The 15,607-nt window shown below is 41.8% G+C and overlaps 1 protein-coding gene and 1 pseudogene across 5 annotated transcripts in view; one reads left to right on the forward strand and one right to left on the reverse strand.

The window, feature by feature from the left end:
* Positions 1–15,607, reverse strand: part of CDKAL1 (CDKAL1 threonylcarbamoyladenosine tRNA methylthiotransferase) — a gene marked incomplete at its 5' end in the record, with an annotated part of 690,467 nt that overhangs the window by 667,546 nt on the left and 7,314 nt on the right. For 2 of the 4 annotated variants that reach the window (XM_080655024.1, XM_080655026.1), the window contains 2 exons: positions 8,104–8,216; positions 9,543–9,715. In XM_080655024.1, coding sequence (XP_080511150.1) covers positions 8,104–8,216; positions 9,543–9,712 — 283 coding nt within the window. Of the gene's footprint in view, positions 1–8,103; positions 8,217–9,542; positions 9,722–15,607 lie in introns of those variants that run through there. The other 2 variants (XM_080655025.1, XM_080655023.1) reach the window with 2 other exon arrangements.
* Positions 4,250–5,133, forward strand: LOC308243076 (non-selective voltage-gated ion channel VDAC2-like; annotated as a pseudogene). Its single transcript has one exon. The product of its transcript is annotated as a non-selective voltage-gated ion channel VDAC2-like (transcript).

Raw genomic sequence — 15,607 nt, forward strand, 5'->3', positions numbered from 1 at the left:
CGGTAGAGGGGGGCAGAGGGGGGCAGTTGGGGGTGACCAGGCCGGCAGGGGGGCCGTAAGAGGTGACCAAGCCAGTGAGGGGAGGGCAGATAGGGGTGACCAGGCCAGCAGGGGGGGTGCAGTTGGGGGCGACCAGGCTGGCGGGGGGGGCAGTTGGGGGCGACCAGGCCTGCAGGGAAAGGCAGTTGGGAGGGACCCAGGCCTGCACGGGAGAGCAGTTGGGGGGGGACCAGGCCTGCAGGGGAGGGCAGTTAGGGGTGACCAGGCCTGCAGGGGAGGGCAGTTGGGGGAAAACAGGCTGGAAGGGGAGCAGTTAGGCATCAATCAGGCTGGCAGGGGAGTGGTTAGGGGGTGATCAAGCTGGCAGGCAGAAGTGGTTAGGGGCAATCAGGAAGGCAGGCAGGCGAGCAGTTGGGAGCCAGCAGTCCTGGATTGTGATAGGGATGTCCGACTGCCCGTTTAAGCCCGATCCCACCAGGATCGGGCTTAAACGAGCAGTCGGACATCCCTCGAGGGGTCCCAGATTGGAGAGGGTGCAGGCTGGGCTGAGGGACACCCCCCCCCATGCACGAATTTCGTGCACCGGGCCTCTAGTATATATATAAAAGCCTAAATGACCATTACAACCAAACAACCGGTCGACCAGTAGCTATGACATGCACTGACTACCAGGGAGCAGATGCTCAACGCAGGAGCTGCCCCCTGGTGGTCAGTGCGCTCCCACAGCCAACCTCACATAGCCAGCCAACCTCTCCCAGTCCCTACCCCCAGCCGGCAAACCTCCTGCGATCCCTTCCCGCATCCAGCAGGCCCCATCCAGCAGCCGGCAGGCCCCCAGGCCCAGCCCCAATCAGGACTGGGCAAGATGGCCCCGAAAGGCCCTGATCACTGGCCAGGCCTAGGGACCTCACCCGTGCATGAATTTCATACACCAGGCCTCTAGTGTATAAAATAAGAAGCAAAACTGCCATTCTCTGGAGCATTTTCTCAAGCCATTGAGATTTTGCTTCCCAGCAACTATCACCAGTTTGACTCAAATAAACACATTCAAATTCTCTACAGGTCTGAATGTTTCTTATATTGACACACTGTACCTACAGGGTGAGTTTAATCACTTTCTATGATACTAATTTATTGTATCAGCAAACATGTATCCATGATACAATTAATTGTTCTGAGTTTAAGGAAAAGACATCATTTCTCAGTAGGGTAATTGTGCAGAAACTTCATTTCTTTAATATGACCTTTTCTCCTTTCTTTCCTTTTGATTCAAACTGACCTCATGCAGCACACGTGCCTCTTTCTCCCTAGAATGTCCACTCCCTTAATTATTAAGCCCTCAGGACCATGGGTTTCTGGTCATGATCAAGCTGTCTTAAGAAGAGAACCTCAGGTCTGTTGACCACAGAAACAGAGTCTTAGTCAAGCTAAAGATAACATTTACTTCAGCTGTGTTTCACCCCAGACCAATGAAAGCAGAGGGCCCTACAGACCACAGCCTCACGAAACCAGACAGAACAATGCCATGGCTGGACCTCAGGACCTGATACAGTGATCAACTACTTCCTACCCTGGCCCCAACCAATCAGTAAAGCCCAAGATCCCAACTCCTTTAGCCACCATGATTAATTACTTTTCCCTTAAGATAACTCATCCCCTGGAAGCCATCGGGGAGCCAGGTCTTTTAGGACTACCTTACCTGTGACTCTGGGCTTGACACCATTTCCTTAACTAATAAACCTCTATTATCTTTGCTGCACACATCTGTTCATGTTTGATTGGGCTCTGATGTGCACAGATGAACGGACCCTTTAGTCCAGTAACAGTAGGTTTCATTCTTTGAAATGAGAAGCAAGAAGACACTATTTTATAAGTTATGAACCACCCTTCAAAATAAAAAGGGTTTGGAAGAGATAATGAACAAGCCTTAACAAGCCCTCACTAAGCGGGTCTCTGTGAGGTTTTACTATAGGATAATTACATTTCTGGTGTCACAGTTCAAAACAGCAATTTCAAGTGTCTACCCGCATAATCTTTCTTCTCCAGATAATAAAAATATCTACTATTGGTAATTGAGAGCTAATCTTTAATTTTTCTGTATACTGTTTTCAAGAATCTCTGTGTGCATTATATATAATCTATATTTTACACCTATTATAACCACAATTAAATGAAAATATTTTAGTTTTACATTTGTTTAATAAAACAACGTTATTAAGCAATAAACTTTTTATTAATTCCCATTATTCCACACTAATGAAAGGGACTACTGGCATAGGTAATCCAAAAATCTTATTCTCAATCTAAATATAAAATTAGTAGAGATTTCTTCTTAAATGTTTTACAGAGCTAATATTGTTCATATTTCCTGGAACTACAGCACCTAGACAAGTGAGAAAAGTGGTCCTACGTTCTACTGCATGCAATCCAGACTAGAATTAAAAATTGACTATGCATTTCTAAAGTGGGGACAATCGCCCAACTGGCATGGCTCAGTGGTGGATCATCGACTGATGAACCAGGAGGTCCCAGTTCGATTCCCAGTCAGGGCACATACCCAGGTTATGGGCTCAATCCCCAGATGGCACATGCAGAAGGCAGCCAATCAATGATTCTCTCTCATCATTGATGTTTCTATCTCTCTCTCCCTCTTTGAAATAAATAAAAATATTAAAAATAAAAAGCAAAAATAAAGTGGGGACAATCAACAGCATACAAAACTAATACACATGTATAGAAGTAATGCAAGTATATAAAAGTAATATACTACATGAATAAGAAAAATTAATTTTATATTCAAGTGAGTGCTTCCTTAATTCTCCCTTTCTACTATTCCTAAATAGGAAACCAAAATTAGGTGTACATAACAAAGCTTAATATTCTTGTGCAAACACATTTAGACTGTTATCCTATACTAAAGGCCTGGTGCATGAAATTCGTGCACGGTGGGGGGGGGGGGGGGCGATGTCCCTCAGCCCAGCCTGCACCCTCTCCAATCTGGGACCCCTCGAGGGATGTCTAACTGCCCGTTTAGGCCCGATCCCGATAGGCAGTCGGAAATCCCTCTCACAATCCAGGACTGCTGGCTCCCAACTGCTCACCTGCCTGCCTTCCTGATTGCCCCTAACTGCTTTTGCCTGCCAGCCTGATCACCCCCTAACCACTCCCCTGCCAGCCTGATTGATGCCTAACTGCTCCCCTGCCAACCTGATTGCCCCTAACTGCCCTCCCCTGCAAACCTGGTCCCCCCCCCCCAACTGCTCTCCCCTTGAGCAGAGGCCAGGGCAGGCCAGGAAGCTTGGCTTCCTCCATCGCCAGGGGCAACCCAAGCCTCCTGCTCTCTCCAGCTCCGTGGCTCCTGCCATTTTTGTTGGGATTTATTTATCTTCTATAATTGAAGCTTTGTAACCTTGAGCGGAGACCAGGGCCGGCCAGAGTGGGCAGGAAGCTTGGCTTCCTCCATTCCCGGGGAAACCCAAGCCTCCTGCTTGCTCCGTGGCCACAGCCATCTTGGTTGGGTTAATTGCATACTTGCTAGTGATTGGCTGGCGGGAGTGGCTTGTGGGCGTAGCAGAGGTGCGGTCAATTTGCAAGCTTCTCTTTTATTAGTGTAGATAATAAAAGCCTAATATGCTAAGTGTCCAGTTGTCCATTCAACCAATCAAAGCATAATATGCTAATGATATGCTAAGACCGCTCAACGGCGCACTATGACGTGCAATGACCACCAGGGGGCAGTCGACTGGTCGACCAGTCGCTATGACATACACTGACCAGCAGGGGCAGACCCTCCGACTGGTAGGTTAGCTTGCTGCTGGGTCCGGCCGATCAGGACTGAGCATGATGGGCCAGACACGCCCTGGAGCTCTCCCGCAGTCCCGCCCCAGCTGGCCAACCTCCCGCATCCCTCTCCAGCCCCGATCGTGCACCGGTGGGGTCCCTCGGCCTGGCCTGCGCCCTCTTGCAATCTGAGACCCTTCGGGGGATGTTGGAAAGCTGATTTCGGCCCGATCCCACAGGCCAGGCTGAGGGTCCCCACTGGTGCACAAATTCATGCACTGGGCCTCTAGTTTTACATTAAAGAGTAGAGTTAGGGTTGCAGCAGGCGGAACAGTGTCTGCTCCACTTCACCCTCCACCATGGCAGCCGCAGCCCGATGCCAAGCGAGCTGAGTGTCCTCAGCTGCGAGTGGAGTTGCGGGACGACCCCCCCAGGAGATCACTAGACCACCTCTTCCTGCAGCCTTGCCATGGTGACCTACAGAGAGAGCTACGCGTGGCCAATGTGCATTCCTCCATCATATGCTGACCTTGGCAAAGCTGCCAGAGATATTTTCAACAAAGGATTTGGTTTTGGGTTGGTGAACCTGGACGTGAAAACAAAGTCATGCAGTGGCATGGAATTCTCAACATCTGGTTCATCTAATACAGACACTGGTAAAGTTACTGGGACCTTGGAGACCAAATATAATTGGTGTGAGAAGGTCTGACTTTCACAGAGAAATGGAACACTGATAACCCTCTGGGAACAGAAATCGCAATTGAAGACCAGATTTGTCAAGGTTTGAAACTGACATTTGATACCACCTTTTCACCAAACACAGAAAAGAAAAGTGGTAAAATCAAGTCTTCTTACAAGAGGGAATGTATAAACCTTGAATGTGATGTTGACTTTGATTTTGCTGGACCTGCAATCCATGGTTCAGCTGTCTTTGGTTACGAGGGCTGGCTTGTTGGATACCAGATGACCTTTGACAGTGCCAAATCAAAGCTGAGAAGGAATAACTTTGCAGTGGGCTATAGGACTGGGAACTTCCAGCTACACACTAATGTCAATGATGGGACAGAATCTGGAGGCTCAATTTATCAGAAAGTATGTGAAGATCTTGACACTTCAGTAAACCTTGCTTGGACTGCAGGTACCAACTGCACTCACTTTGGTACTGCAGCTAAATATCAGTTGGATCCCACTGCTTCCATTTCTGCAAAAGTCAACAACTCTAGTTTAATTGGAGTGGGCTACACTCAGACTCTAAGGCCTGGTGTGAAGCTTACACTGTCTGCTCTGGTAGGTGGAAAGAGCATTAATGCTGGTGGCCACAAACTGGGGCTTGCCCTGGAGTTGGAGACTTAATCCACCTGAAAGCAACCTCTGGGGATGGATATCAGAAGATTTGGCCTTAATATATTTCCAGTGTGACCAGCAGGCTTTTTTCCCTCCAAGAAGGTGATCAAAACAGGATGAACTGCCGAAACCGGTTTGGCTCAGTGGATAGAGCGTCGGCCTGCGGACTGAAGGGTCCCAGGTTCGATTCCGGTCAAGGGCATGTACCTTGGTTGCGGGCACATCCCCAGTGGGAGGTGTGCAGGGAGGCAGCTGATCGATGTTTCTCTCTCATCGATGTTTCTAGCTCTCTATCCCTCTCCCTTCCTCTCTCTGTAAAATATCAATAAAATATATTAAAAAAAAAAAAAAAAACAGGATGAGCTAAACAAAAGCTGTGTTTTAAATATGTATGTAGACAGTTACTTATTAGCTGGTTTCTAGTTGAATTGGTTATCTAGTTACCAATGCGGCAGTCCTGCAGTCACCTATACATTATTTAATGTATTAAACTGTTAAATGTGCTACCCACCAATAATGAAATAGACCTTTATGAAAACTGTAAAAAAAAAAAAAAAAAAAAAAAAAAAAAAAAGTAGAGTTATAAGACCAAACACAAACTGCTAAGGCACTAAAATTTAAATTAAAGTGTTGGATAATTAATATTACCTAGGAAAAGTCAAACTCTGATTTTTTTAATGTTTAGGGAATTATTTCAAAGGTTACTTTCTTAATACTCAAACTAGCATCCTTAAGAATGTGTTAAGGCAAGCCCAGCCTAAATTGTACTAAAAATTATTAATGAATACAGAGAAGTGATTCTAAAACCATATTTTGAGTATTTTATCTTAAAAAAAAAACAAAAGCATTAAGACCAATTTTGTGCCCTGGCCAGGTAGCTCTGTTGGTTAGAGCATCGTCCAATACACCAAGGTTGTGGATTCGATGCCCAGTCAGGGCACATACATGAATCAACCAATGCATGCATAAATAAGTGGAACAACAAATCAATGTTTCTCTTTCTCTCTCTCTCTCTCTGTACCATCCTCCCTCTCTCTAAAATCAATAATTCTTTTTTTATTTTTTAAAGGCCAATTTTGCTGTCTAAAGAGTAAGTTATCAGCCCAAACGGCATAAACCAGTGGTTTGAGTGTCGACCTATGAACCAGGAGGTCATGGTTCGATTCCCAGTCAGGGCACGTGCCCAGGGTTGAGAGTTCGATCCCCAGTAGGGGGCATGCAGTAGGCAGCCGATCAATGATTCTCTCATCATTGATATTTCTCTCTCTCTCCCTCTTCCTTCCTCTCTGAAATCAATCTTTTAAAAGAAAATAAAAAATAAGCTATCAAAAACATAAAGTTAATAACATATGGTCATTTAGTTAATGAAAAAAATAATACTGTTAAAGAAGCATGTTTCCAGTCCTCCCCAATCCTCATATGCTATCTTGAAGCTAGGAATTGCCCATTATATATGCAAAAGCAGCTTCGAGGTGTAGAATAATGGTTAAGAGCAGTGTCTTGGAGTGACAGAAAATTCATTTCCTGTATGATTTAAGATAAGGCACAACCTTTCCATTCTCACTTGTAAAGTAGGGATGCCAATATGTCCTCATATCATGAGAACTAAGCAAGCACTGGGTCAGTGACTATAACATTCAAATTATGGTGCCATTTAATACAGTAACAGATATAGGTGTGTGTATGTGCCATTAGTATATATATATTTCCTAGCTCAGTCCACATGAGAGGACCTAAAAAAGCACAGTGGCAATGAGCACACCTAGTGTCCAGATCTTCAATCTACTCCTAAACACCATTCTCCTAATGAAAGGGTACAGGGCTTCTTGGGAAAGTGGCTGTTTCCAAGATTGGGGAAAGGAAAATATTAAACTAGTACATCTTCAGGTGCCAGAAAATAAGAAAATGGTCAATAAAGAATGGGGGGCATGTTGAGAATACCCAGCAGTCAGCCTGAACAAGGTCCTATGGCCAAAGTTGGAACAATGAGCAGCAAAATAAATAATGGTAATACCAGACTACATCTCACAGAATAAAAAAATATCCATGAGTCCATACTGATATAAGTAAATGAGAAAGGATAGCTCTTCCTTACACAAGAATTCCAATTAATAAATGTCGATAAAAGAAAAAAACAGAAAATCACCATTAAGCAAATAATGCAGTAATAACTGTTACAGATAAGATCCACAGAGAAATACTAGAATTAGAAAAGACTGAGGAGAAACAGGATATTTATTCATTACAATGAGAATAATATTAACTTTACTGTGGAGAAATCTGGCAGACAAGGATTAGTTACCTAGTAATAAGATATACTGACATCATGAACACCCTAATATGATGCAATGAGAAGGATATACTATCACTTCTGTACTCTTCTTGCCAAAAAATGCATACATAACCTTATTCTAACCATGAGAAAACATCAGACAAACCTAAGTTGAGGGACATTCTACAAAACTAATCCGTTTTCTTCAGCAGTTCAAGATCATAAAAGATAAGAAGAAACTGAGGAACTGTCACAGATTAGAGGAGACTAAAAAGACATAACAAATAAATAGGAGATGAGATCCTAGATTGGATCCTGGAAGAGAAAAAGGACATAAATGGGAAAAGCAGTAAAATTCAAAACAGATCTGTAGTTTAGATAACAGTATTGTACTAATGTTAATTTGTTAATTTATCAATTATACTATAATTATGTAAAATGTTAATATTAAGGGAAGATGGGTGAAGGGCTATGCAAACTCTATACTTTTACTACTTCTCTGTAAGTCTAAACTTATTTCAAAATAGTTCCTAAAGTTCTTTTTAAATATGAACCCACAGTTATGTAGGCAATGGGTTTTTTGTTTTGCCTTAAAATCATTAAGTTATGCTAACATATCCCTCAATTGCTAAAGCTAGAATACATGCTTCTAAAAAACTTAGCTCTGAAAATGTAATCAATAAAACACATGACACAAATCTCATTACCTGTAATTTTATATCCATAAGCAGCTAGTTGTCCAGCCATATATTCTCCATCTGAATTATTATGAGAACAACCCCATGTTCGTATCCAAATTTTCTGTATGCCTGGAATAGTGCTATTAAACAATCAATAAGAGAAAAAGTAAGTCTCATTAAAGGATTTTTAAAATAAAAAGCACTAGAGGATTTCTGGGCATATTATGCAAAAAAAAAAAAAAAAAAAAAAAGAATACAATCACTAAAACCCACTCACAAGCTATTCATTAAAAGTACTTCATATATAAAAATAGAGTTCAAAAATGAAATAGTTTTAGAGGGAAAAGGGTGCTTTCAACAGGGATTGCCCAGTAATTTATAATTAAACAAAAATTACTTTAAGGACATATTCAGGACAAATATGATAAACTTCAGTCATTTTTATAATAGCAGGAAATTTTAACTCCATAGATTTTTTTTTAAATATATTTTATTGATTTTTTACAGAGAGGAAGGGAGAGGGATAGAGAGTTAGAAACATCGATGGGAGAGAAACATTGATCAGCTGCCTCCTGCACACCCCCTACTGGGGATGTGCCCGCAACCAAGGTACATGCCCTTGACCGGAATCAAACCTGGGACCCTTCAGTCCACAGACCGAAGCTCTATCCACTGAGCCAAACCAGTTAGGACATAACTCCATAGATTTTAAAAACGTAATGTTCCAAACAAAATAATCAAGTATATTAAAACTTCCAACAATTTACTAAATAAATATAGGATATTAAAACTATAAAACTGCATAATCATTTCTGGCTAGACTGTATTAGAATTTCACTGGAGACCTAATAATGTAAACAGCACAGTAATTCATTTGTGCCTAATGCCTTTACCTGAACCATTAATATTTGTATATTTGCTAAGAAAAATCAAATGCACAAACACCACTGTCTCAAAAGAACCACAAATTCCAGTAAAAATTTTAATTTGGAAGTAACACAAAATTGCATATCAGATACAGTAACATCAAAGAGATGGGGAGAGAATCCTATCTATATGCCAAACTCTGTCCTAGGCCCTGCCTTCAAGGAACATGCAATTTGACACCTGTTTTTGAAACCAATTACTTTGCTAAATTAAAAAACATTCAGCCCTGGCCAGACAGGAAGGGTCCCAGATTTGATTCCGGTCATGTGCATATGCCCGGGGTTGTGGGCTTGATCCCCAGCAGGGGGGGTACAAGAGGCAGCCGGTCAATGATTCTCTCTCATCATTGATGTTTCTATCTCTCTCTTCTTCTCCCTTCCTCTCTGAAAGCAATAAAAATATTTTTAATTCAAATAAAAATAAATAAATCTACATATTTCTTCTCAAAAAGTTCAAGCATATTTTTAAAAGAGACATTATGCATATCACATAGACCAGTACTACCCTGGAATGATATTGATTTTTTTTTTAAAGCTTACCTATCACTTGGTGGACTATCTTCCTCTTGCAAACATTTTTGGGTATTTCGCCTTCGGGCCTTTGGAACAATGTGCTTTCTTGCAAAATGCCTATCTTGTGGCTTTGAGTCTTGCTGTGACACAATATCTTCTATGTCATCCAGTAGTGTATCACAGGATGCAGAAGGCATCTTCTTCATCATATAGAAAAGTTATAAATGATACAAACTTATGAGTCCCTCAGAAAATCTGTTTAACATAGCATCACCTATAAAATATCCTTGCTGAATTTGAATCCAATAAAGCATTTAGATTTAACTTCATGTTTACAGAAAATGCAAAGATAAAGAAACACAAGGAAACAATCAGACAAATCCTATTTATAGTGGGACATTCCAAAGTTCAAATGGAACTATGTCTTCAACAAATCAGCATCATGGGAGAAAAAGCAGTAGAGGAACTGTTAAAGATCAAAGGAGACTTAAAAGCGTAAACTAAATGCAATTCATGTTCCTGTTTAGATATTTCTTTGTCCAACCAGCCGCAAGACATTTGGGGAACAACTAGGGAAATGAGAGTATGAAGTAGGCATCAGATAATATTAGGATAGTGCTATAAATCAGTGATTTTCAACCTTTTTAATCTCATGGCACATATAAACTAATTACAAAATTCTTGATCTGACAAAAAATAGGTATAATTTTGATTTACAAAAATAATCCTATATAATAAAAGGGAAATATGCAAATAGACCAAATGGCAGAACAACCGAACAACCAATCAAAGCGTAATATCCTAATGATATGCTAAGGCTGCTCAACCACTCTCTATGACTTCACCAACCACCAGGAGGCAGTCAACTGGTCAACCAGTCACTATGACATGCACTGACCACCAGGGGGCAGACAGTCGACCGGTCGACCAGTCGCTTTGACATGCACTGACTATGTAAATGTTAAGATCCTGGTTGTGATACTGTATTATAATTTTGCAAGACATTACCACTGGGAGAAACTGGATAAAGTGTACAGCATCTCCACATGATTTTTATAACAGTAAGTGAATTTACAATTATGTTAAAATGATTAAGGAAAAAAAATATCTTGAATAGAAAAAAGAAAAATAAAGTGAACTTGAGTACACTTACTGATAGTACTACTACCAATACTATGCCCAGGCATGAAGCAAGTGCTCACAGTCATCTCATTAACCATTCCCAACAGCTCCACGAGGTAGACAGTGTTATTATCCTCACTTTAAAGATAAATCTGAAACACAGAGAAGCTAACTTACCCAAGGAAGCACAGCAAGAATTGCATGCCAGATGAGCCTGAGCCCATAAGCTGTGCGACACTCTGCTGCCTATTTAATGTATGTACACTGAATGACCACTGTTCTCATCTGGGCCGCCTAAACCACTGTTAAAAATCCTATACTCTCTAAGCTAAGCGAAATAAGCCAGTCAGAGAAAGACAAGTGTCACATGACCTCACTCATATGTGGAATCTAATGAAAAAAATAAACTGATGAACAAAATAGACCAAGAGACATAGAAGCATTGAACAGACAGCAGAATCTCAGAGGGAAGGCAGGGGAGGGTGGGTGGGAAGAGATCAACCAAAGAACTAGTATGCATATAACTCATGGACACAGAAAATGGGTGGTGAAGGCCTGGGGCAGGAGTCAGGGGCAGGCTAGAGGGGGTTAATGGGGGAAATAAGGGGACCTATGTAATACTTCAACAATAAAGATTAAAAAGAAAAAAAAGAACCCTATACTCTCCTCTGATCTCAGCCTCTCTGATGAATTTTCCTTCTCTTCATTTGCCAAATTTTCATCTTTCCATTAACAACTTTCAATTAAGAGTAGCTTCCAGCCAGGCTCATTTTGTGTCCTTTACTGTATGTAATTTACTCTTTACAACTATGACAAATTATGCCCTATAAACAAGACAAACTTATGTTCAAATCTGAGCTAGCTTTGCAAAGATTACAAATAACCCAAGTGGCAATCAATCAAGGACTTGCTAAATTATAGTTAACATGCATACAACATGGTCATAGACAGACTGTCAATCACAGGCCTCTTCCTTCTCTAGACACAGGAATGGGGCACATGACCCAAGCCTGACAGAGTAACCAATCCTCCTGGCCACAGTGATTGGTTCAGAATTGGATATAACAAGCCCTGCCAATCAGAATCATGATGAGGACTTCTGTGCCAGAGTTAACAGTAGAGATGGCTTCTCCTTTCACTGAAGTGGCTAAGTTGGAAGGATGATATCTTGATGATACTGGAGACCACCTACCAGTCACAGGGCAGAAGGCTACCTAAGGAATGAAAACTAATAAAAAATGGAGCAATAAAGAGCCATACTGATATTATTTGAGCATCTGAATCCAACCAATGCCTGTAGCCTGATCCTGCCCCACTCTGCCCAGTCATGTGAACCAATAAATTTCTGTGGCTTAAATTAGTTTGAGCTGGGTTTTCTGCTCTTGCAAACAAAGGCCCTGGCCAACTCAGTGAACTAGATAAGGTGATATGAATTAAGTTAGTCTTTCTCAAACTGGTTCTATTTGAGATATTAACTATCTGTGAAAAAATGGTTCTGTGTCAAATTAATTAGGAAATTCTGCCTGCTTATAGACTGCCAGCATATATTAGTACAGCGAAGACTGCATGCAGTAAAGAAACAAACTCATTTATCTTAGAAATTTTCTGAAAATTTATTTCTCACAGATCTCCTCTTAGTATGGTTGAAGATGGTACTGAAAACAGAAAGCTTGAATGAAGCTGACCTCAGATGCCCTACAACATTCTGCACAGATGGATGACTTTCTTTGTTTACCCAGAAGTGGTTCTTTGCCCATGTACTCAGCCTACCAATCTGTTACTATGAATAACTGTCCACCTCCCTAAGAACAATCCTTGTGCTCTGACCTACTCAAGCAAAGAATTCCAGCAATGCTCCCTCTTCACTAATTGTCTCCCTATTGAATCATTACTATCTGGATATAAACATGCTATTTTTTTCCAATTTAGAAAACAAAAGCTTTATCATGATCCCACTTCCTCCATTTACTGTCTCCAACACATTTCTCTCCTTTAAAGAAAAACTTCTTGCAAAAGCTATCTATACGGCTCTAGCTGGTTTGGCTCAGTGGACAGAGCATTGGCCTGTGAACCCAGCCAGGTTCGATTCCGGTCCAGGGCACATGCCCGTGTTGCAGGCTCAATCCTCAGTGTGGGGTGTGCAGGAGGCAGCCAATCAATGATTCTCTCTCATCATTGATGTTTCTATCTTTCTGTCCCTCTCTCTTCTTCTCTGAAATCAATAAAGATATGTTTTTTTAAAAAAGTTATCTATACTTACAATCTCCAATTTCCCCCTCCCATTCTCTCATGAACCAGACTTTCACCCCCACCATGCCAGCAAAATTGCTTGTCATGATTTCAATGACTTCCAGCAATATATACAATGATAAATTCTCAGTCATCTCAAATGACCTCATCTGTAGGACACTACACTCTCCGAGTTCTCCTCCTACCTCATTAGCCACTCCACAAGTATCCTTGTGGGAACCTTTTTTCTGTCAAGGGCCATTTGAATATTTATAACATCATTTTCGGGCCATACAAAATTATCAACCTAAAAATTAATTTGCTCTATTTGGTCAGACACTTAATTAACTCACCCTTGAGAGAAACTAAGATGGCGGCATAGGTAAGCACCTAAACTGCTGCCTCGCACAACAATTTCAAAACTACAACTAAAAGACAGAACGGACACCATCCAGAACCACAGGAAAGCTGGCTGAGTGAAAATTCTACAACTAGAAGGAAAGAGAAAAGCTCACAGAGAATTGGAGGTACGGCAAAGGGTCTTTGTGCGCACAGAGAGGAAGGGCGGCTGAGAGCCTGGCTGACTTTCTCTGGCGGAAGGGGGAAGGAAGCCCCCGACCGCACTGAACCCCAGTTCTGACTGCACTGAACCCCAGTTCTGGGCGAGCCCCTGGGGACCCACGCTCTTGTGGGGGGAATCTGGACTCTCAGGCGGAGACTCAGGAGCCGGGGAAGGCAGAGGTCTGCAGGCGCGCACACGCGCAAGGGCAAGGCTGACTGGAAGCCAAGACTGTCTGCTCCGCCCTGAGACTCCACCCCATCCAAGCTGAGCACAGAGGCTATTGCAATTTGGCAAGTCTAATCCTATAAGGCTGTCTCCAGCACCGAACTTCTCCCAGCGTAGACACAGCTGATCCTTACAGCTAACTGGCCTGGAGGTCAATTCCTCCCAGTGATACCAACAACAATCAAGACTTAACTACAAGGCTGTACACACAGTCCACAAAGGGGTGCACCAAGAGTGTCCACCTCAGGTTAACTGGGGAGGCCGACCCACTGGGCCATATAGGAAACCTAGCACACAAATCTACCTTACCAACTCAGGGAAGCAATGAAAATGCGACGTCAAAGAAACAGATCACAAACGAAAGAAATGGAGGAAAACGAACGACTGGATATAGAATTCAAAAACACGGTTATAAGGCTTTTCAAGAATATCCTAGAAAAGGTCGATAAATATAACGAGACCCTCAAAGATATGAAAAAGGACCAACTAGAAATTAAACATACACTGACTGAAATAAAAAATATTATACAGAGACCCAACAACAGACTAGAGGAACACAAGAATCAAGTGAAAGAATTGAAATACAAAGAAGCAAAAAACACTTAACCGAAAAAGCAAAAAGAAAAAAAAATCCAAAAAGTTGAAGATAGTGTAAGAAGACTCTGGGACAACTTCAAGCGTACCAACATCAGAATTATGGGGGTGCCAGAAGAAGAGAGAGAGCAAGATACTGAAAACCTATTTGAAGAAATAATGACCGAAAACTTCCCCCACCTGGTGAAAGAAATAGACTTACAAGTCCAGGAAGCCCACAGAACCCCAAACAAAAGGAATCCAAAGAGGACCACACCAAGACACATCATAATTAAAATGCCAAGAGCAAAAGACAAAGAGAGAATATTAAAAGCAGCAAGAGAAAAACAGTTAATTACCTACAAGGGAGCACCCATACGACTGTCAGCTGATTTCTCAACAGAAACTATGCAGGCCAGATGGGAGTGGCAAGAAATATTCAAGGTGATGAATAGCAAGAACCTACAACCAAGATTACTCTACCCAGCAAAGCTATCATTCAGAATTGAAGGGCAGATAAAGAGCTTCACAGATAAGAAAAAGCTAAAGGAGTTCATCACCAGTATTATATGAAATGCTGAAAGGTATTCTTAAAGAAGAGGAAGAAGAAAAAAGTAAAGATAAAAATTATGAACAACAAATACATATCTATCAACAAGTGAACCTAAAAATCAAGTGAATTAAAAACCTGAGGAGCAGAATAAACTGGTGAATATAATAGAATCAGGGGCATAGAAAGGGAGTGGACTGATAATTCTCAGGGGGAAAGGGGCATGGGGGGGGTTCAGGAAGAGACTGGACAAAAATCATACACCCATGGATGAGGACAGTAGGGGGGAGGTAAGGGCAGAAGGTGGGGTGGGAACCGGGTGGAGGGGAGCTATGGGGGGAAAAAGGAGAAACAATTGTAATAATCTGAATAAAGATTTATTTTAAAATAAATAAATAAGTAAATAAACTGTAAATAATAATAATAATAATAATTAACTCACCCTTAATGCTTTGGCAGGGCCAGACCAAATGATTTCGCAGGCCTTATATGGCCCTCACGCCAGATATTCCCCACCCGAGTTATAGCCATACCCTGTTATCCAATCAGTGGCCTTGAAATACCAACTATATGCTTATATAACCGGTCCCAGTCCTCCCCTGAACTTCAGACTCACATGTACAACTGCATATTCAACACCCCCATCTAACAGTTATTTCAAACTTAAATTATCAAAAAGGAAACCCTTGATCTTCTCCCTACCTTACCCCACCAGATCCTTCCACAACTTTCCCCATCTCATTTAAAGGCAATCCCAGTCTTCTACCTGCTCAGGCCAAAAATCCTGGAATCCTCTCCCTAATCCAATGCACCAACAAAACCCTATTGGCT

This window comes from Plecotus auritus (assembly GCF_963455305.1).
Source record: "Plecotus auritus genome assembly, chromosome: 2".
NCBI lineage: Eukaryota > Metazoa > Chordata > Mammalia > Chiroptera > Vespertilionidae > Plecotus > Plecotus auritus.